Raw genomic sequence first — 20,520 nt, forward strand, 5'->3', positions numbered from 1 at the left:
TTTTTTTTCGTTGGATCCGTTTAACAAAGTAGCAACGGATATAATGGGGAGCCAATAGAGCCAGGGCCTATAGATAGTTGAGGAGGGGAGGAGACTGACGCTGCATGTGTCCAAATATGGGCATGATCACACACACACACACACACACACACACACACACACACACACACACACACACACACACACACACACACACGAGCACGTACATAATTACGCTCGTTCACATTTACTCCCTGACATCTTCCTCCACCTTTCCCCTCTGTTTGCTTGAAACTTATTAAATAGATATGCTTCACAGAAGAGAAGGGCGGAGCAGGAAAAGCCCGTCCTGTGCATTCAAACGCCTCCATTCATGAATGACGAGCTCCACCCCTGAAGCCCCGTCATGGTTTGTTTATACACTCCGCCCCTCCCGTTCAGTGCGATCAAAACCACACACTCACACCCGAGCGGGATATTTCATCATCTACTGCGGAATCAGCGGTTGTCTCTTTTCGTCGCCGGACCATTGAACACAACTTGAAGACGACATAACAGGTAACGGGCTTAGTGTTTCACCAGGACTGGGAGCCGTGGTCACCCCTGTCTTGTTGTAAATGGGAACGTATTTTTAAGAGATGAACCCGGCTTCCGGTAGTGTAGTACTAGTAGTACTCACCTTGCCGAGGCGGACTGACGCAATCTTCCGTCGTGTGTTGTCAGATATAAAGACACGCAATTTCGGAAAATGTAAGTTACTGATTTTTGAAGTGGAATTACTTTTTTAAAAAAGTGGCGCCTTTCTGATAAAGCGTTGTACAATTATGCGGCTTGAAACACTTAAGGTCTCACATGGCGGCTTAATTGACATTTGAGCGCGTAATTAGCTGATACATCCGTAATGTATTCGGAAAAAAGGGCACAAATGATAGTGGAAATGTGCCACACTTGAGGAAAGTAGCGAAAGAAAATAGCGACTAAGGTGTCATGTAATTTTAATCGCACAAGTCACCACGTTTCCGTGGCTCATGTTCGACTTTTCCATTCATTGTTTTGGTGCTGGTCGGCTAGCATAAGCACACCCGCTAGTAGCGTCATGTTGCTATCGAGGCTTGGGATGATCTGAGTTCTTCAGGGCTCCGCCTAAAGTCGGATTTACCATTATTCAAGCGTTACTCCGTGCGTTTGTGAGTTATTAACCCAGCAGACTCGAGACAAAAGCAGTTAGTTTGGTAGTTTTATTATATAAATCAAGCGGGATGGAGCTAGTTGTTGCCGCAGCTGCTGACGAGTTGAAAGTGTATGCACCTATTTGTTTTATTAAACAAACTGAACGTCAAACACTAATATTATAGCATATATACATATTTACATATATATTTTATCCTTATAGTTGTAAAACGGTTCACAAGTTGTCTTCGCCCTTCAAGTGTCCCATCTTTGCATGTTGTGTGGCAGAAAGTGACCACTTTCCCTATTTACCGCCCTGTCATGGCAATTCCGTAAGATCTTGAAGGCAGCAGCCGCACCACGCAGGAGCCGCCTGAGCCACGTAGCTAGCTGATGAGCAATTTACTGGCAGAGGGACGCCGACTTCTGCCAGTTGGGTGGTTGCATCTTCCAGTGCTTGATGGCCAGCAAACGTGTCGATAAATAGGTAATATTTTTGTGTGATAGCCCGGCTTTACCACATCTGCTCCGGCGAGAGGCATCAAAGTGAGTCATTGTTTCGAAACATTAGCTCGGGATTGTGTAGCATGCTATCTGCTTTAATTATGTCCCCCTTTGCATGTGTTGCATCAGCCAGCAATGACAGCCACTCCGTACGATGTGATCAAGCATGGAGTAAAATTATTGTGAGGACACAAGTGAGAGAAGGCCACCGCCGGGATGTGTAACACGATCCCAGACTGTCCGGCTTGCCAGGTATCGGCATTACATTAGATGGAGTCACTGCTCACTCAAATGCCACATGTCACGTCCCAAACGATGCCACCCAAGATCCCCCAGGGGTCCTTGTATCTGCTCTGGTCACTTCCTAAACTAGACTGGCATTTCAGTGCTGCCCAGGCCAAAGCCCTAACCGCTTCAAGACATGTAGGTCTTATTAGGTTCTACCAAAAGAGCAACTTCAAAATGCCTAAGGTACTAACTGATGTCTAAAGCAGCTGTGTGGAGGCATGTTTCCAGGTGTGTTATGAAACAAAGTTAACATACTTAAATGTCATCATCCCATCCCTTGACAGTTGTTTCTAGAACATTTTGGTCCTTTGAGAGGGAGGTAGAGCAACTAGATGAGAGGGCCTAATGTTTTTTTTTTTTTTTTTTTTTTAACCTGTTGAGCAAATATCATAGTGTAATAGACACTATGTTTGGTCAAAAGAAGAGAAGTTAACCCTAACACAGTGTGTTTCAAAATAGGATGGATCTGCAGGGTTCAGTGTCATCAGTACATGCAGCTGATCATGATCAAGTTTTGGAATCAGCCGCAATTAAATCATGTTAATATCCCATTAACATAGCAAAGAGTCTCAAACCTAAAGCAAATTTGGGTGAGTATTTTGTGTCAAAGATTTGGTGCTGATGAGTGGCTAAATTAATAGTGCTAGTATTGCTTATGGCAGAGTGACTGAATTATTAGTTTGTCACATTCCATTGAACAGGGAGGGCAGTTTGTGGTGGTCACAGTGGCTCCCGGCCAGTTGACTTAAAGGGTCGCTCAGTTCAATCCCAGCGGTCAGTCTGTCCACATGTACTCACCCACACAGGTTAACAAAAGCACACCACTTCCATATGCACATACAGTGTACACACACACAGTCTTCAGTACATTTTAGGCTCAAAAGACACACTGTTCCCTAACTTCAAACAGCTGGAAAGCCATTGTTTGTGACGTGTTGAGTATAGCTCACTGGCTCCGTACAGCTTGCCATCATGTGTGCCTTCTGGGTTATGCGAGTCCACGTTTGCTCTCTCTCTTTTTTTAAACTTGGATTAGCCCTGCAGGGGACTGTACATGATGTCCATGATGCCCCCACCCTCCACCCCCCCACTCCCTTCCTACACATACATGCACACTCATTCCTTCTCACACACCTGTTTGTTGTACAGAGAAAAAGCTTTAAGTTTTTATTTTTAGTATCATACAATTATGTTTGCGTGGCATTTTTTTGTTGCAAGTTTTTCTCTCTGGCTTCGACTTTCTGTTTTCATTTCGGTGTTAATGCTGGATGGGCATTTAGGTCAGAGGGGCCCCTCTTCTCAAAACTCCAGAGCTTAGGGTATACCTTGTCGTACTGCTTCCTGCTGAGGTTTTATATGTCCCGTTTAAGTGGACTAGCTGGTCGTATTGTGTTCATAAGCCTTGGTGCTACACTGAGGTTTCTGTGGACGCCCCTGAAACTTTTCGCATTAAGCCTGTGAGGCGAGGAGCCTGGGAAAAGTCCACGTTTCCAAGTCCAAGAATTTTTAAATCCTCCTTAGTCACAGACTGCATGACATACTACATTCTTCTTCCAAAATGCCTCACAGGTTTATAGCCATGTTAGGTAATATTAAAGAATGATGCATCACAAAACACAAGACTAGACCGGTCCATACTAGAGTCAGATTTCGATGTTTGCTTCGAATTCTTTGAATAATTAGAGAAAATACCCTTTTTTAATTTTTTTGATTGTGTTCACCTACTAGCTTGGCTTGGGAGTTGATGAAGGAGTTGTGTATCTGTTTTGTATTATTTAACATTTCTTGTTCAATAAAACAAAAGTAAAGCAGTCATGTGAACAGAGGGCCATGTTGTTGTTGTTGTTGACAGTGCCAGTCAAAACAAAGCCGTGCGTTGTTTAGATGGATAGAGCGTGGAGCAGCAGCAGCAACAGGCTATAATGAGGTTAGCAGGTTTCTTAGTTCTAATCCGCTTAAAGTCTGCGGCGGCACCAGCAATCCTGAGTCAAGTAACAGGACCATTAGCCCTGCAACCTGTTGTAACCAAAGCACTGTTGGCCCAGCGTAAAGTGCCGCTGGTCACAGGCCTCCAAATGAGGTAGGTGTGGTGTGGATTTTCCCCCCTTAGAAACCCTGAGGTAAATTTTAAGTGTCTTCTGGCTTTGTCCCTTTTTTGGGAATTTGAATATACAGTGCTTTTGCCTGGAAGCATAGTTAAAACCTGTCTTGCAGCTTGGGAGCTTACACACTAGAATCACTCACTAGAACAAATTGATGATGGATTAAGGAAAAATGGGGACTCACTGGAAACATTTTTTGCATTGTTGATAGTTAGAGTCATGAATGAATGTCATCTGTGTATTCGCAACGTGGAATGGAAAGTGACAGGGTCTGGACGAGGAGGCCAGCAGGCTGTTCTACTCTTGGTGGGTGTGTACGCCGGTGAGGTTAGAGTTTGCAGACGGCAAACTGAGTATTACACTTTAACCACATTGACGCCTCCTTTTGCAACTTGGCGTAAAGCTGCCCCACTTAGACACAGGCTGCCTCGTGAAAACCACAAGGAAAAGATTAGCCTGTTTGCTGGCGGCGGAGGTGACGCAGGTTCTACTACAATGGGCAATCAGATGGGTTTAATGAGGCTGTAGCATCGCATTTAATGAGACCACCCTAAAGTTAGGTCAGACACCACTTATGTGTCCACTTCTGTGTGACCTTGAGGTAGACACTGCACCACAACGTGCACCGGAGACACCAGAAAAAAATGCTTACTTTTACTGTGAAAGGAAACGTCCCCGAATGAATCAGTCTGGTCTTTCTGCAGCTATAGGTGTTGTACAGTCTAATGTTGCCTGGTTTGAATTAAACCCTTTTGTCCCACTTACCTTAAGGTATGTACGATGTCAGGCCAACCCCTGAGGAGATCAGAGTTGGCTGGGCACAGTAGTGTGGTAGTGAATGTTTATTGACACAACATTTACACCCTCAGATCTCAGTTCCTGGTATGCGAGTGATAAATACCGCTGGAATGTCACACCAAGTAGGGAGCAGCGGCATATCCACTCTGTACCCGTTTCCCATCACTCTTCAGAGGACCGAATGTTTATTATTGCAGTTGTCGGTTTCTCTCTGTTGCTTTTTTTAATTTCATTGTTTGACAGTGTTTGTTTTTTCTCGCAACACTTAACTGTACTTGGCAGGATATTCTCTTTTGAAAATGGGAAACGAGAGGGACTTTGATAGTGCAGGATATATTGTTTTAATGGTATTAATAGAATGCTGTCATTGTACTGAAATCTTATGACAACACGAGTCAGTGTATTCTGTGCTAAAGCTGCAGCGACTAGTCGAACAATTGATTACTTGCCAACTATTAGCCTAAATAATCCGACTTGTCTGATAAACGATTAATTTTTAGTCATTTTTAATAAGAAAATTTCCAAATTCTCCAATTCCAGCTTCACAAATGTGAGTCATTTCTTGTTTCTCTAGTTCTTTACGAGAACTAGAGAACAAGACATTTGACAACTTCACCTTGTGTTGTGGGAAATTGTGATCATCATTTGTCACTATTACGTTTTATGGGCGCCCTGGTAACTCACATGGTAAAGTGCATACCACTTGTCCAGGCTGAGTCCTTACTGCAGTGGCCTGGGTTCAAATCCAAGCCCAGTCCATTTGCTCATGTCATTTCCTCTCTTCCCCGCCTCTCCTACCTTTCTTTACTGTTACTAATAAACGGATAAAGGAGAAATGGCCACACAGTTCTATTCTGTGCTTTGTGAAAAAAATCTCCACTAGTGGCTCCAAATACTTTTGTCTACTCTGGCTACATGTTGCATTTTCACTTGCTTCAGGCTGTGTACTTGTTTGTTTTCTGGCTTTGAAAAAACAAATCGGTTACATTTTTTCACCGAGAACACACTTGAAAGATTACTTTGGCTCCCACCAATCGCCTAGTGTCCCGAGGGAACAATAGTCACATTCACTTGTGCATATGTAACAACTCAACAGAAAAACATGAACAGGGAGACAGGGTAAAACATAAAAAGGATATTTCTAATTGCAGGAGGTAGTTTTTGCACGCTCATCCTCAAGGTCACAGGTATTTAGTGAATTTTAAATGGTATTTTTGTTCATTTCTGACATGCACGCAGGCCCAGACACGGCGGCACAGTTGGCTCGGCCTGTCAGGTCAGTCTTTCAGTTGTTCTCTCTGCTGCCTGGCCAGCGTCGTGACTGATAGGTCTGAAATGTCCTCAGCCGGCACACCGGGGCTCAAGTGTCGCTGCAGCAACAGCTTCAGATACGCATCATGGGGCCTTGTTGCCTTTGACCTTTGACCGGTTGTTCCACCCCCTAATCCTGACCTTAAACCTTGTGTGGCCCCATACCAGTAAAATTTCAAAAAGAGCCTGTCTCTAGTCTACATCTCCAAAAATCACAGCGCAAATGAAATCAAAGGAAGGAAAGGGATTTTTTTGTTGTCTAATGTGGCATAGTTATTGACATGCAAAATAAGTTAGTATAAGTTAGGCTCGTTGGTTCAACCCACCAGCCCAACCTGTTCAGGAATCAGGCTTACTTTCTTTCCTCACAGCTTGTGGTCTGGTAGAATGGGAAAATTGATCTATGTAAAATTAAGTAATTATAAATCATTTAAAAGAGGGTTGGGTGCTGGCATGGTACTGTAATGTACAGTACCATGCAGTTCTCTACAGATTTGAATGAAAATGTATAGAGTTTACAATTCAACCTACTGTATAACACCTGGGTAGAATAATCTATACAACATATTGCGCTGTTTAGAGGGTAACAAAGTGACTCAAAACCATTTAATTGAAAATTCTGGTTCCAGTTTATCATAATAGAATTGGCACAATGCATTTATTCAACACAGCATAGTAAAATGTTGCATCATAACATGAAAATGAAGTGTACAAACAACATATATCTATGGGAGAGAGACTTGATTGATAATATCGCAATACTGCTGTGTCGCTGTTTTTGCACAACTTAAATGTTAAACAGCACATACCTGTTTGTGTGCACACATTAGGTGACTGCAGCATACCAGAGAGATCATCGACCTGGGGCAAGGTGCTCCTGACCTCTTGCAACATTTGTTTGACATTGTGCATGCTCATATCACCGCACCTGAATTTACTACAGCTATATGACACTGTGCACTTTTGGTAATTGACGTCAGGCCTGTGTGTGCGTGCGTCCATCCATTTAGGAATCTGACCATCAACACACTAGAGCGAGGCATGTGTCCTTGTGACTCTTGTTGTAGAACATGTCCTTCCATGCGTGTGTTTGTGTCTGTTTCACTGAACATAGTGTCATCGTTATCGTTCATCTGTCCGGGACTTGACCGACAGATTGCCACTGACGTAGATATTGTTACTGCTGTCCTTGGAGATGGCTCTTCTTCTGCTACTGTAACACTTCTAACGAAATATTTTTCACGTCTTTGTGAATAAATTCACTCATCACAGATTTGGAAGGTTCATATTAATCAACTGTAAGAGTGCCATTGTGTTGTAAATGTGAATCCTTCCTTCATGAGTTTAAGTTTATTTCAGTTTCAAGTGCATGTAATAAGAGTGTTGCAACATCTGAGTTAAGAAAATAAAGCCCATAATAAGTGGAGTGGAGATTGGTTGCAGTGTGTACAGTTTGTGTTGAATCTTAACCTGAGGATGTTTCTGACTATCAGATATGTCACCACAGTAACTTGCATCAACAAATTTCACCCCTTCTGTCAAAACTCAGCATCAGCAGAAGAGCTAATATTGTCATATAAGAAAATATTCATTTTTATAAGCCTGGTTGATATGGCAAACAAATCATTTTGCATTAATTTTATTTCAATTGTGGTATGATTCACAATGATCTGATACTTGCCAAAATAAACATGCTGTCTAACATCTGAAGGATATGATTTATAGGCCAGGTCATTCCTATAGCACACTATTACTTTGATGGTATGGTATTTTCTCACGTTTTTGACTTTATCCCAAAAGAAAAGCAGGTCCTGTGATTTCAGTATTTCAATTTAATAATTAATATTTTGATGAATTATTCATCCCTAATTGACTGTATCAGAGCTTTTCTGTGCATCCAGATAGAGGATTTGCTGGTGCTGATTTAATGCCACTCATGTTGTCTGTGTGGTTCACAGAATCATGTGCACCCACCCTTGGCCTTCATGGATGATAATTTCGAGGTCATTGGATGAGCTGTGAAAGATTGTAGTGCAGGAGTATCTTTTCATTAGTCATTTTATCTTTTTTTGTGTGTGTAGCAGATGCATTCTCCCAGTGTGGCTGGTTCACCTTATCAACCTGGTGGCTATCGCTTCCCTCCTCCTCCTTGTTGACATTAGCAAGCTGGCTACAGTCATATCATCCCTTTGCACCCTCTGGCTTTCCCAGGCTTCTCTCTGTCGGCCTCTATGTGCTGAAAAAACAAAACCTGAGTAGTGGAATGCCTAGTGCACAGTAAGGGAGTGGTAAAGCATTAGGCTAGGTGTTCCCTTTGTTTTTCTTAGAGGTGTGTCCCATGCCAGGTTTATTTGTTAAGATAAAATTAATCGAGATTGCATTAATGCATAGAGGATTTGACACCATTAGGTTGTCTTTTGTTTGCTTAAGGCCTCTTCATGTCTCATGATGTGTCGGGCTCAGAGAGGTGAAGGTATGAATTCCAGGAAGTTGCATAACTGGTATTTACACAGTCACAGCTACAGTACAGCCCCCTGTAGTGATATGTGTCTTCATTGTCTCTCTCACCCTGCTGACTTGACTGATTAGCTCCTCAGCTGCTTCAGGGGAGAAGAACATTCCTGAAAGGGTTCCAGCATCTGTGGTATTAGCCGTGTTCACTGGAACCAGATGTGAGACACATTAGGGCAGAAATTTTAGATGGAGCCACACCTTGTAGCACCAAGCGTGTCACAGCTGGTAGAGAACATGTTGCACAGTCAAAGTACCTGAGCTGAGAGTGTTTCGGAGATTTCTATACACTGTTCTCTGGTTTCCCTGCAGTTCCCCCATACCTTTTTTGGTAAATATCCATTGTTGTAAAGCATGGCCCCTAAAATACCACTGGGAAGAGCTTAACAGATCTAAGCTTTGGCCGTTGCTGAATAGTCGCCTGTTTTGAACTTATGTTTTGTGTTTCCTCACAGGTCCTAATCTGCTGCAGCAAAAGACTGTGAACAGACCTGCCACCTCTGTCTGCTTCAGTGCCTGTTGTGAAAACCAACAGATCTAACTTCAAGGACCTGTAGCAATCCAGTGCCTAGATTCCAACATCTACCTGCCCAAAACTACTTAACCCACTCTTCTGATACACATTTTGTGTTTCAGTAGTGTCATCCACACATTCATCAAAAGGAGACACAGGCATTGCTTCTCATCACCGCCCACACACATACTCACAGCAAGTATGGCCAACAAGCTGGCAGGCCTGGGCAAAACCCTGCTGCGCCGCCGGGCTTTAGACTGCTCCGGCGAGGAGACCCGTTTCGCCCGCTGCCTGTCCACCTTGGACCTCATTGCCCTTGGCGTGGGCTCGACACTCGGCGCCGGCGTCTACGTCCTCGCGGGCGAAGTAGCCAGAGAAAAGGCAGGACCAGCCATTGTGCTCTGTTTCCTCATCGCTGCCCTCTCCTCTATGCTGGCGGGGCTCTGTTACGCTGAATTCGGCGCCCGGGTGCCCAAGACAGGCTCAGCGTACCTTTACAGCTACGTGACAGTTGGAGAGATCTGGGCCTTCATCACAGGATGGAACCTCATCCTCTCCTATGTGATCGGTGAGGTTTCGAATGTTTCAGTGAATTTTCTCTTTCATGTGGTGACTACCGTTCAATTTCCATTATGACAAATCTCAAATTAAAAAACAAACTACAAAATGACACTTCTAATGTCCCGTGTTTAGGATCTTATGAAGAATACATACAGCAGCTTGTTTGAATTTCCTGTCATCACAACGTTGACATAGCTACATTTGTCTTCTCTTTCAGGTACTGCCAGTGTGGCGAGGGCATGGAGCTCGACCTTTGACAACTTGGTGGAACAGAAGATCTCGGGGTTTTTTAAAGCTTCCATGGCAATGAAGGTCCCAGGACAAGTCCTGGCAGAGTACCCCGACCTGTTTGCCCTTATCCTGGTCCTTTTGTTGACTGGTGAGTTTGCCTTTCTAGACCTCAGAGCAGAAAACTGCCATTCTTATCAATTGACCATGATGTTTGGGATTAGTAAATATGTGGGCTAGTGTAATTTGGATCAATCACGTACAACTGGGTGGATTCTGAATTTGAAGATGCTGGCTAGTGGCTGGCAGAGTAAAAAATGTTCTCATTGTTGGCATACTAGATTAAAAAGATGGCCTGGTCACCCACATTCGTTATCACACTAATTTTGCAGTTACGGCAGGATGGTGTGCCAGTTTCAATGCTTACAGATTAATATTGATAGCAGTCAGTGAATGATGGCATGCTGGCTATGATGAAGTAAGAACACTCTGCCGCCCACACATTAGAACATGCTGTTCAGTGCTCAGATTTGTACTCTGTCACCATCCCTCCCTTCCCTTTTCCTCGTTCTTTCACCTCTTCCTGTCCCTCTGCACCTTCTTTCCCTGTCCGTCCCACCCTCAGGGCTTCTGGCGTTTGGCGTGAGCGAGTCGGCGTTGGTGAACAAGATCTTCACTGGTATCAACCTGGTGGTGTTGGGTTTTGTCATCATCTCTGGCTTTGTTAAAGGAGACGCAGCCAACTGGAACCTCACAGAGGACGACTACACACACTACCTCAATAGCACCAACTCAACCCGGCCTACGTCAGTATCCGACATCTGCTTCAGTCAGAGAATGAACCTATAGTTGTAATGTTTGATATCTAGTTGATGATTACAATTTTCAAACTGTGTGCCTCTCTTCCTCTGTCACCCAGGAATAACGCTGAATTCGGCGTAGGCGGTTTTGCACCATTTGGTCTGAGTGGGATTCTGTCTGGTGCCGCCACCTGCTTCTATGCCTTTGTGGGCTTTGACTGCATTGCAACAACAAGTACGTTTTTTTTTTAATGTCATTTTGAAATAGAACTGAATTAGAGTGAAGTTTGTTGTACAAATGCACACAGTGGATTTCATTATGAACCTAATTCATGTCTAGTGAGGATTTCAACTGTTCTTGCTTGTTCGAAGGTCCACTGAAAACTATTTGTGTCAGTATGATGGAAAGTCAAGGCATGGACTTTTACTTTTCATGTCTATATGCTGAGGAATTGTCTTTAAATAACTTGTGCCTTAAAATCAGTGGGCCTCATTCACAAGTTTTTTCTTAAATTTCTTCTTGAGAAAGGTCATAAAAAATTCACATCGGACTCATGGCGAGTTCTTAAACTGTTGAATTCTTTGCACCTGTGTTCTTACCTCACTGAAAGCACATACCTGATTAGCATAGGTAAATGCCCTGCCAGTCCCCATAAAACGACATGAGACTGCAGGGCTGTGCACACACACAATCACACACAGTCTGAGAGAATTCAAGAACGCCCAAATGAAAGTGTAAAGAGCGTGGAGCACTGGACTCAAGACGTGAAAAAACAAAAACATAGCTCTGAAATACGTGTTCTTCCAGGAAGTGAGCACTAATTGACATGTCATGTTTTTTATTGCGCAAAAAAAGTCATTACAAAACAAATGAAGACAAGTACAGGGACACAAACAGAAGAGGGTATACAAAGTAAGACAAAAACAACAAAACCAAAAGGGGCAGAGGTCCATCAAAAACTACATATCCGTGTGTGTGTGTGTGTGTGTGTGTGTGTGTGTGTGTGTGTGTGTGTGTCTGTGTCTGTGTCTGTGTCTGTGTCTGTGTCTGTGTCTGTGTCTGTGTCTGTGTCTGTGTCTGTGTCTGTGTCTGTGTGTGTACACAAGACGGAGGAAGGCGTGATGGGAGCCAAAATCCTCCAGGGTGCAGAACACACAGCTGTCATATTTAGTGTCAATACTGGATGTAAAGTAACAGAAAAGATAAGATACAAGAGCACAAAACTGATGGGAAAAAATGTTATTAAGATCAGTTAATGAATGAGGCCCAGAGTAGGTTAGGAGTAGGTTTTTGAATTTGAAGCCTTTTCTTGTGGTGTTAATTGGATAAAAAAAAAACAAAAAAAAAACTAAGCTTTAAAAAAAATCTGAGATGATTTGACATGAGATGGTATTCTGCACTTTTCCTCTAAGAAATCACTGGAATAGATTTTGTCTTTATCAAAAATCATATTTTATATCACAAGATAACTTTTGGACAGCATCTGTTTTTTACTCACTGACCAATTCAGTCTCCAGTCTGCTTGTACTGAATCCTGGTGCAAACACTTGCAACGGTGTCTTTTTATATACATGCAAATTTAATCCTGTGTATACAGCTGTTGTTTGAATAGCAGACAACCTGGTGGAAGCTATCTTTAGTTGTGTACTTATGTATCTTTGCCTCTCAGTACATATATTCATAAATACTTCACTAATAATACTGAGCTCTTATCAACATAATAATACTGAGCTCTTATCAACAGGTTTTTGATTGCTCAAAAGATGGCACATTCTGAAGAAAACATGATGATGGTGATAATTATGCCAGAGGCGTTAAATCATACAGAGAGTTCTTGTTTTACAGCAGGAAATAGAGGGGAACACGCGACCAAGTCTGAAAGAACTTAATTAATAGTCAGAATAATCCACACATCTTGTGACTTGATTTACTTCATCACATCAAGACCGCAGTGCTTAAATCAAGATCTGAATCGGAGCCAATGTTGTTGTCAAGCTGGCTGTGCTCAGTCCTAATTTTGGAGTCATGCTCTTGATGTCTATCTTGAACCTTTGTTTGACATGACATCTAAAAATGAAAGGGTAACTAAGCAACCTAAAATGCCAGCCACGCCTGTCACGGTAAATGGTTTTCTAAATGTTGGAGTTGACTAATTACTCGACTAAAGGGTAGAGTTTTTCTTGTCCTGTCACTGGTCACTAACTAATGTTTTGTTTCCATCGTTCTTCCCAGGTGAGGAAGCTAAGAACCCCATGCGTTCCATACCTATTGGCATCGTGGCGTCTCTGCTGATCTGCTTCTTCGCCTACTTTGGCGTGTCGGCAGCTCTCACCCTGATGATGCCCTACTACCAGCTTAACACCCAGAGCCCTCTGCCTGAAGCGTTCAGCTATGTGGGCTGGGCCCCTGCCAGATACATAGTGGCTGTCGGATCTTTGTGCGCCCTCTCCACCAGGTGAGCCAAGGGAGGAATCACACTAAAATACACTTCAGTCCTGTATTTCTTTTTCTCAATAACTAATGAATAACCTAGAAGGTTCACACATTTTAATTGTCCAATATCTGATTCCTCCATGCATGTTGACCTGTTTGTGTTGTCTTCACTCTGACTCTCAGCTTTTTGGACAACCAGACTAGTTGCTATATTGTGTTCATTCTGAGTGAATCTGCCTAATCTCAACACAAACCGCTGCTGCTCATCCCCTAGTTGAGATTCTTGTTTTCTTTCCACCCTGTGTTCTCTTATATAACACTGCACAGCATTTATGTGCAGGTATTAATTTCCTCTCTGCTGTCCTTCAGTCTCCTGGGCTCTATGTTCCCAATGCCCCGGGTCATCTACGCCATGGCGGAGGACGGCCTGCTGTTTAGAGCTCTGTCCAGGATGAACACTCGCACCAAGACCCCACTCCTGGCAACCATCGTGTCTGGCATCGTTGCAGGTAGACGCACTTTTTTTTTTAATATCTCTGGTATCCCTTATTTTTGTTTATTATCTACCCATATCTTTTTTATATTTATTAATCAGCTGGGGCAGGCATGTTGCTTTTGCTGTGTGAGTTTTCTGTTTTTGTTTGCCAGGGTCACAGCCCTGTGTACTGTGCTTAGCTGTCTCTCTCTGGCAGTCTGACAGGCTGTCTGTTCAGGATCAGTAACACTTATGGCACTGTCTGAAAAAGTTACCCAGGAGTTTCTAATGTTTTTAATCATTTTGCATCCAACCATTAATATTGAGCAGTCACAGTTGTGGAGGCTTTGCTATCGTTCTTCTGTTTGACTCGCACAGATGAGGTAAAATGTAAATTTGGTAAGAAAAGCGCTACGCAAGTACAGCTATAGACAATAATGATGTGTAATTTTTGGTTTTTGTTTTCTCTATGCAGCCCTGATGGCCTTCCTGTTTGACCTGGCAGCTCTGGTTGATCTCATGTCCATTGGAACGCTGTTGGCCTACTCACTAGTGGCCATCTGTGTCCTTATCCTAAGGTAAGCACCTTAAGGGAAGAAATCCCAGCCTCAACACATTAAAGCTGTTTAACATCTTGGACTGGCCATTTACACTGCGTTTCTGGTGCCATTTTGTGTTGTGTGTTTATTTCATAGCAAGCCCAACTAGCCCAAAGTTCATCCACTTTTGTCACTGAGATTCTCAGCACAGCTACAAAGGCATTTAATAATTGGGGAATTCAGTGATCTGAAACAGAAGCAGTAGTTGTCAAATTCTTTTCTTATTCTTCTGCTAAGGCCAGATGTCAAATTTCCTTATTTCATGCCTGTAGGTCTAATTTTCTAGTTATAGTTCATAAGGGAAACACTGCATACAACAGCATCTCACACATCCCGTCTCTCTGCAGGTACCAGCCTGGCAGCCTGACCTCGTCCAGCCAGACGGAGAAGCTGGTGGAGCTGGTGGGAGGAGAGAAGGTGGCTGTGAGCGGAGGGGACAGCGGCGACGAGTACGGCATGGAGACAGAGGACAGGCCGCTCCGAGAGAGCTTCACCGTCAAGCTGCTCTTCAGCCCCAGCGGAAAGACGCCGACGCAGACCTCTGGGAACATCGTCTACGCTACCACAGCTATTATCTGTAAGTGTGTCGGAGAGAGGAGGCTAAAACACATACAGTGTGTGTCCAGAAATGGTGTCGCAGTTGCATTAGAGCCACAAAGAATCTTCACTAAATCTACTTCACTTTAAAAAGGGTGGAAAATGCATACACATATTTGGGTCTCATTGACTATGTAATATAATCTCTTCTTTTTCCCTGTCCGCTCTCCTTCTCTCTCAGCGATTTTCATCACTGTGCTGTGCGTGGTGTTGGCCAACTTTCTCACACAGCTGCTGGCTGGTCATCCGGTCACCGTGACAGTATGTGCCATTTTGACTTTGATCTGCATCGTTTGTGTCGTCATTATCTGGAGACAGCCTGAGAGCAAAGAGGCGCTCACCTTCAAGGTAACTGTCACTGCCTGAGAACACACACACACACACACACACACACACACACCATGACACAGATGAAGTTCTCTGCTTTGGCATTACAACACCGTTACATTAGTGGCACTGATTCGGACATTTAGGGCATTTTGGCAGCTAAGGTGACCATCATTCACTTGTGATGTAGTGTTCATCATTAGTTACTGAACATGTCATTCTCTCAGCCTCGTCTTTCCTATCAATTTTTAATGTGTGTTACTTAATAGTGCCTAAAGGCCTTAAAATCCCCATGAAACGACCTCACATGACTTTTGTTTCCTGTAAAACAGAGTATGTTAAATAGTCACATCATCCTGCACTAGTGGGTTTACATTAAAATTTCAACCAGTAAAACCTTCACATCTTCTCTCATCCACGTATCGCAACTGATGCAACTTATCCCACTGATATACTGTCGGGTTAGGGTTAGGGTTTGGTCTGTCCTGTTGTTTGACACTTGTGAATGATCCTCCCCTGTCCTGCCGAAACAAGAGCAGCAGGAAATACATATAATCAAGAAAGAGAGTCCATTTCATCAGGTCTTTAAGATTGAACTGTAACAATGAAACAGCATTTTGACAGACCTTTGCTTCCGTAATTTGATGCATTTCCTGTTGGAACAGGTTGTTGGGGTGGAGTTTAAACTCAAAATTGTAAAACACAGGGAGAAATTTTTTGACAAAAAAGTGAATACTCTGGCAGGGGAATTGGCTAACACATTTTAACACTAACACAACTAACACAACTAACTAGCTAACACAACTTTTTTTTTTTTATTTAAGTGTGACTTTAAATGGGCTTGAAGATTTAAGTGTTCACTTCTTGCCTCTGTCTTCTCAAGGTCCCTCTGCTCCCTTGGCTGCCTCTGTTCAGTGTGTTTGTCAACATCTACCTCATGATGCAGCTCGACAAGGCAACATGGTGCCGTTTCACTGTCTGGATGGCTATCGGTACGAAACTAAAACACTGCTAATGTCGATTTTGGAATTTTGCCAGCGCTGTGCATTTCCTTTGTAACTCTGTTCTGTAACTTTTCTTTCATCTCTCTCTCCACTGCAGGTTTTGCCATCTACTTTTTCTACGGTATTAAGAACAGCAGTGAGGCCAGCAGCAGCTCATCCCCACGCAAATATGAGCCTGCACTGCAGAGCAAGAGCCCAATCTACAGGGGGGCTCCTGACGACAGTGACGTGGAAGGGGGCAGCAGCCCCTGATACAGACTGATGCAGACCTGGGGGTGTTGTAGGATCTGGACTTCACTGTGGCGGCCAGCTGCTGCGGCGTAGGCAGCCTGCAACACAGGCCTGGGCCGACCTGCAGAAGACGCTCAAACACCACACATCTTACCTCTGATTTGGAGGCTGATTAACTTGATGGCTAGACACTGTGACAGAGCTGGTTCTTGGCAAGTGTGTCTGTTTTAATCTGTTTGTTTGTATCTGGCCTTAGCCCTAGAGTCTGGAGATATTTACCTGCCTATAACAAAATGCTTTGACTGGACCTAACTATGAGCACTGTTATACTTGACGCGTTTTTGGTCATCTGAACCTGTCGTTAACATCAGTAGAGAAATATTATCGGCTGTTTTGTCTTTGCCTCCTCTCTGTTATCGCTGCTCTGTGGCTGTGTGTGGAGCCATGTGGCCACTAGTGGTAAATATGAACTACAAGATCACTGAAGCATTGGCTTGAGCCAGTGAGTTTATCCATGTCAAGACCAGAGAATCAATGAGCTAGACATCAAACCGCCTGAAGGAGCGTGATATTACGAGCACGAGGCACCGGGCCCGGTGGTAGACATGAAGAAAATTGATTCCCTGTTATGAATTGCTACAGATTGAATATGTCTAGCTTATTGATCCTAGTTCAGCTGTACCAGCCTGTCTGTTTATGTGTCTGCTGTGTGTGTATACAGGGTAGCATTGTGGCTGTGAGGTTTACAAACTTAGTCAGAGCCTCAGTGCACTTAGGTCAATAGCACATGGTAAATGTTTATGTAATGTATGCCATGTGGTTGTGTGTCTGAGCCTGAGGTATGCTTTGCAGATTTTTATTTTTATTTTTTTGAGCACATCCTTTCCTGGCCCCCTTTTCCCAGAGCAGAGCCATACAGTATATTGACAGCTACTGTACCTTGAAGTAATGCACCAGGATCTGTATTATGAAGATTGAAATGTCAGACAATAGATAATGCAGAAGTGACTGTATATTGACTACATATTGTCAGTATGGATAAACGCAATGTAAAACGTAATTTAACTGGCATTAATGCGGTATGAAATTCTCTATCATAAATTGCCCATGGTGCTTGTTTGTGCTGGATATCAACTGGGCTGAAAATGTATTTGCAAGCACGTCTAATTCCTGGCATTTCTTTAAACCTATCACCAGATAGGTTAACTGCACCTGTCAGTCACAGGAAGCTACACAAAATTGACACTCAGTTGATAGCTGCTGTTGGGTGAAATCCAGTTTTCTCCAAAAAAGTGTCAGCTGTTGACTGCCAGTGAAAACAGCCTTGCCTTTAGTGTGACGACAGTGCGTTTCCCAGCTTATCCAGTGGGGATTTGAAAAGGTTCGATCAGCCCAAGGGACGCTGAACTTCTTGTCAAACCCACAGAAAGCCACGTAATCCTTCAGGTGAAGTTTTAAATATGGAAATCGCCACAGCTAGGAGTTAACGCGGGGTTCACCCAAAGACACTTTGCTCGTGGTCTTTGTTGTATTGGCCAACTTAGTAAACTGCATCCATTAGGCATTCCGCGCAAGTTTAAAAAAAAAAAAAAAAAGTGCTTGGGAATACCCATTTGCACATACCTGGCTGGATAGAAGTTTTATCCAAAGAATAGAAATGAAAAAGTCTGTATGGATGTTAAAATCATCTCATGTAGTTAAATTTTCTACTTTCTGATTTACATGGACACACGAGTCTGTCTGCTTCAAATGTTTCACATGGCTATACCTAGATTTTATTATTATTATTATTATTATTATTATTATTATTTTTCAGATATGACACGGTGTGATAGAGACACTTAGAAAGCTCATAGATGGCTTGATCTTACTCGCTAGCGTGGCTCCCTGTAAGCAATGTAATTCCTTTCTTTGTACCTGTTACCTCACGAGCAAAAATGCAACAAAGGGAGGTGAAGGAAACATTGAAAGAGAAGGAACAAGGCATTTACAAATTCAACTCAAACAGATTTGTTTCTCACAAATCTGCCACCTGCACGCCAGTGTCTTGGATCTGGGAGCCGGGGGTGTGTTCCTGTACAAGCGCCCGTTTATCATCACTAATGTATCTTCAACTTTAGGGGGGAGTTTTATTGTGAAAAGACCTTGTTTTTTCACAAAGGTTTTTGTTTAGTTTCCATTGAAACTTGTCCTTGGCAGCTTTGTCTGTTGAGCTCATCAGTTCTTTTTTTTTTTTTTTTTCTTTTACTGTTTCATTTACTCATTCTGTTAGAACTGTTAATATTTAAATGGTTGTAGTGTTCTGAGATGTTTTTCCTTATGTTCAGCCTTTTCATTTAAATTTATAATCAATATTCTGTGTAGATGTTGAACTTTATTAATGTATTTTAATTGTTACATGTACAGATTTTTTTTTTTTTTTTTTAGAGTACTAATGATTTTGGTCCCCCTTGTTGGTTTCATTGTTGTTTCTGTTGCAAATCTCTTGCATCAACAGATTATTTAGCCTGGTTTGTCGTGATCCTGCCTGACCAAATGAACATGTATTTTTGGAAAGAGAGCTTTCCATAAGAAAGAATGACCACTAAAAGATGGTCTCTAAATTGTGTACATTTTTACCCCGATTTTCACTGGAGTCAATAGGATAATTTATGTTAATAGCATATTTTTGTGATTTTTTTTTTTCTGTAGTACAGTGCTTTACTGTAGATTGTACAGTATGTGTATAACTGTATCTTTATTTGTATAATGCTGTAAATTATACAAATGCACACTTCCTTTTTAAGCATAATATCAACTATCATTTGGTGAGATGTTCTTTGTAAATTACACTTTAAGGCTTTTCATCTGGCAGTGGATGTTGCTGGTAACTTTAGTCCCCTCCTTGCTGGCTTTTCTTGTGGATATGAAGAAACCGTTATGGTGTAAGCAGTATGGAAGCATTTCTGCAGATGCATAAATTAAATGTCCCTTAAGATCTTCTTACTGCTATTCCCGCCAGGCAAATGATCCGCCTCTGCTACAGCGCCAGGCTTCACATAGCTCCTTAAGCGGCTTTGAAAAGGGTGAAGAAAATAATTGCGGAGAAGGGAGGTAAAGGTATATTTGGATTCAGTGTTTTTGTAAGACTCCCATCTCAGAAAGCGGTGCCTAAAGAATCATCCGTCTGCCTCAGAAAGGCACCGGGGCTGCTACAACAAGATGGGACTTGAGTCGAGTCATATCAAAGTCGTTCCAAATCCTCGCTGAGCCACCAGTGCTCTCCGAGGGGAATGTTGCACTTGTGACACTTTGTTTGTGAGTCAGTCACAGTCGCTGTGTTTCACAGATGAGTGTTTAGAAGGCCTGGTGGTGCGGCTGTGACTCATGTCTGACCAAGAACTCTCTCCCCAGCCCTTGTGCCTTTTGAAAATCAATACCTTATCATCTGCCCTCTCAGTGCTTATTAACAGCAACAATCTATTTTTGTCTCTTTCCGTTTTATATCTTGTAAATATGGCTGTCATGTATAAAACAAGCTGTATTTTCAATGTTGTCTTTTTTTTAAAATAAAACAATGATTCGTGCTTATAACAGATTGAAAGCTTGGGTGTCTGATGTGGTTCTTCCTGTTTGTAAGTAGACGGCACAGTGAGCTGGTGAAGTCCCATACCAGTTTCTCTGAGTCACCAGTGACTCTCGTAACCACCTTTCAAGTGAAGTTATGAAGGCTGAAAAAGGGCACACTCTAGCTTTGGCTCAGTCTGCCAGCAACCATTTCACTGTAATCTTGCATCAGCATTTCATCAGAATGTGAGATTTAAGAGATGGTTTTAGCTGTGGAGAGAAATCCCCTGTTGTCGTTCATGACATTATGGCCACAGCTGGTAAGGTGAAAAAGGAAAAAAGAATTTTGCTATAACCTGCTGTCACTTTCTTCATCTTCATGCTCAGGCTGCCCTCTAGTGGATGAATACAGCATTGAAATAACCTGGGAAAAAATACAGCAATGACAGCTTATTGCCAATTATCCATCAATAAACTAAGTGGCTAATATCAGTTTCATGGTCCACAGAACAGTGTACTACATTATTTTGCACAAGACAAA

The 20,520-nt window shown here is 42.7% G+C and overlaps 1 protein-coding gene across 4 annotated transcripts; it reads left to right on the forward strand.

Moving 5' to 3' along the window:
* The first annotated feature begins 434 nt into the window (after positions 1 to 434).
* On the forward strand, positions 435 to 20,016 carry slc7a3a (solute carrier family 7 member 3a). 4 transcript variants are annotated; one of them, XM_030069580.1, is made up of 12 exons: positions 435 to 537; positions 9,119 to 9,745; positions 9,956 to 10,117; positions 10,592 to 10,772; positions 10,886 to 11,001; positions 13,000 to 13,222; positions 13,570 to 13,709; positions 14,151 to 14,253; positions 14,622 to 14,851; positions 15,053 to 15,219; positions 16,082 to 16,190; positions 16,300 to 16,454. In XM_030069580.1, the coding sequence occupies exons 2-12, from the start codon at positions 9,379 to 9,381 to the stop codon at positions 16,452 to 16,454; spliced, it is 1,953 nt and encodes a 650-aa protein (XP_029925440.1). In that variant the 5' UTR covers positions 435 to 537; positions 9,119 to 9,378. The 4 variants fall into 4 exon arrangements, with proteins under 4 accessions (XP_029925440.1, XP_029925442.1, XP_029925443.1 ...); XM_030069582.1 differs by lacking the exon at positions 435 to 537 and adding an exon at positions 667 to 729; XM_030069583.1 differs by lacking the exon at positions 435 to 537 and adding an exon at positions 1,796 to 1,905.
* Positions 20,017 to 20,520: the final 504 nt, after the last annotated feature.

The sequence above is a fragment of the Myripristis murdjan genome, chromosome 14 (genome assembly GCF_902150065.1).
Source record: "Myripristis murdjan chromosome 14, fMyrMur1.1, whole genome shotgun sequence".
In the NCBI taxonomy this organism is placed as follows: domain Eukaryota; kingdom Metazoa; phylum Chordata; class Actinopteri; order Holocentriformes; family Holocentridae; genus Myripristis; species Myripristis murdjan.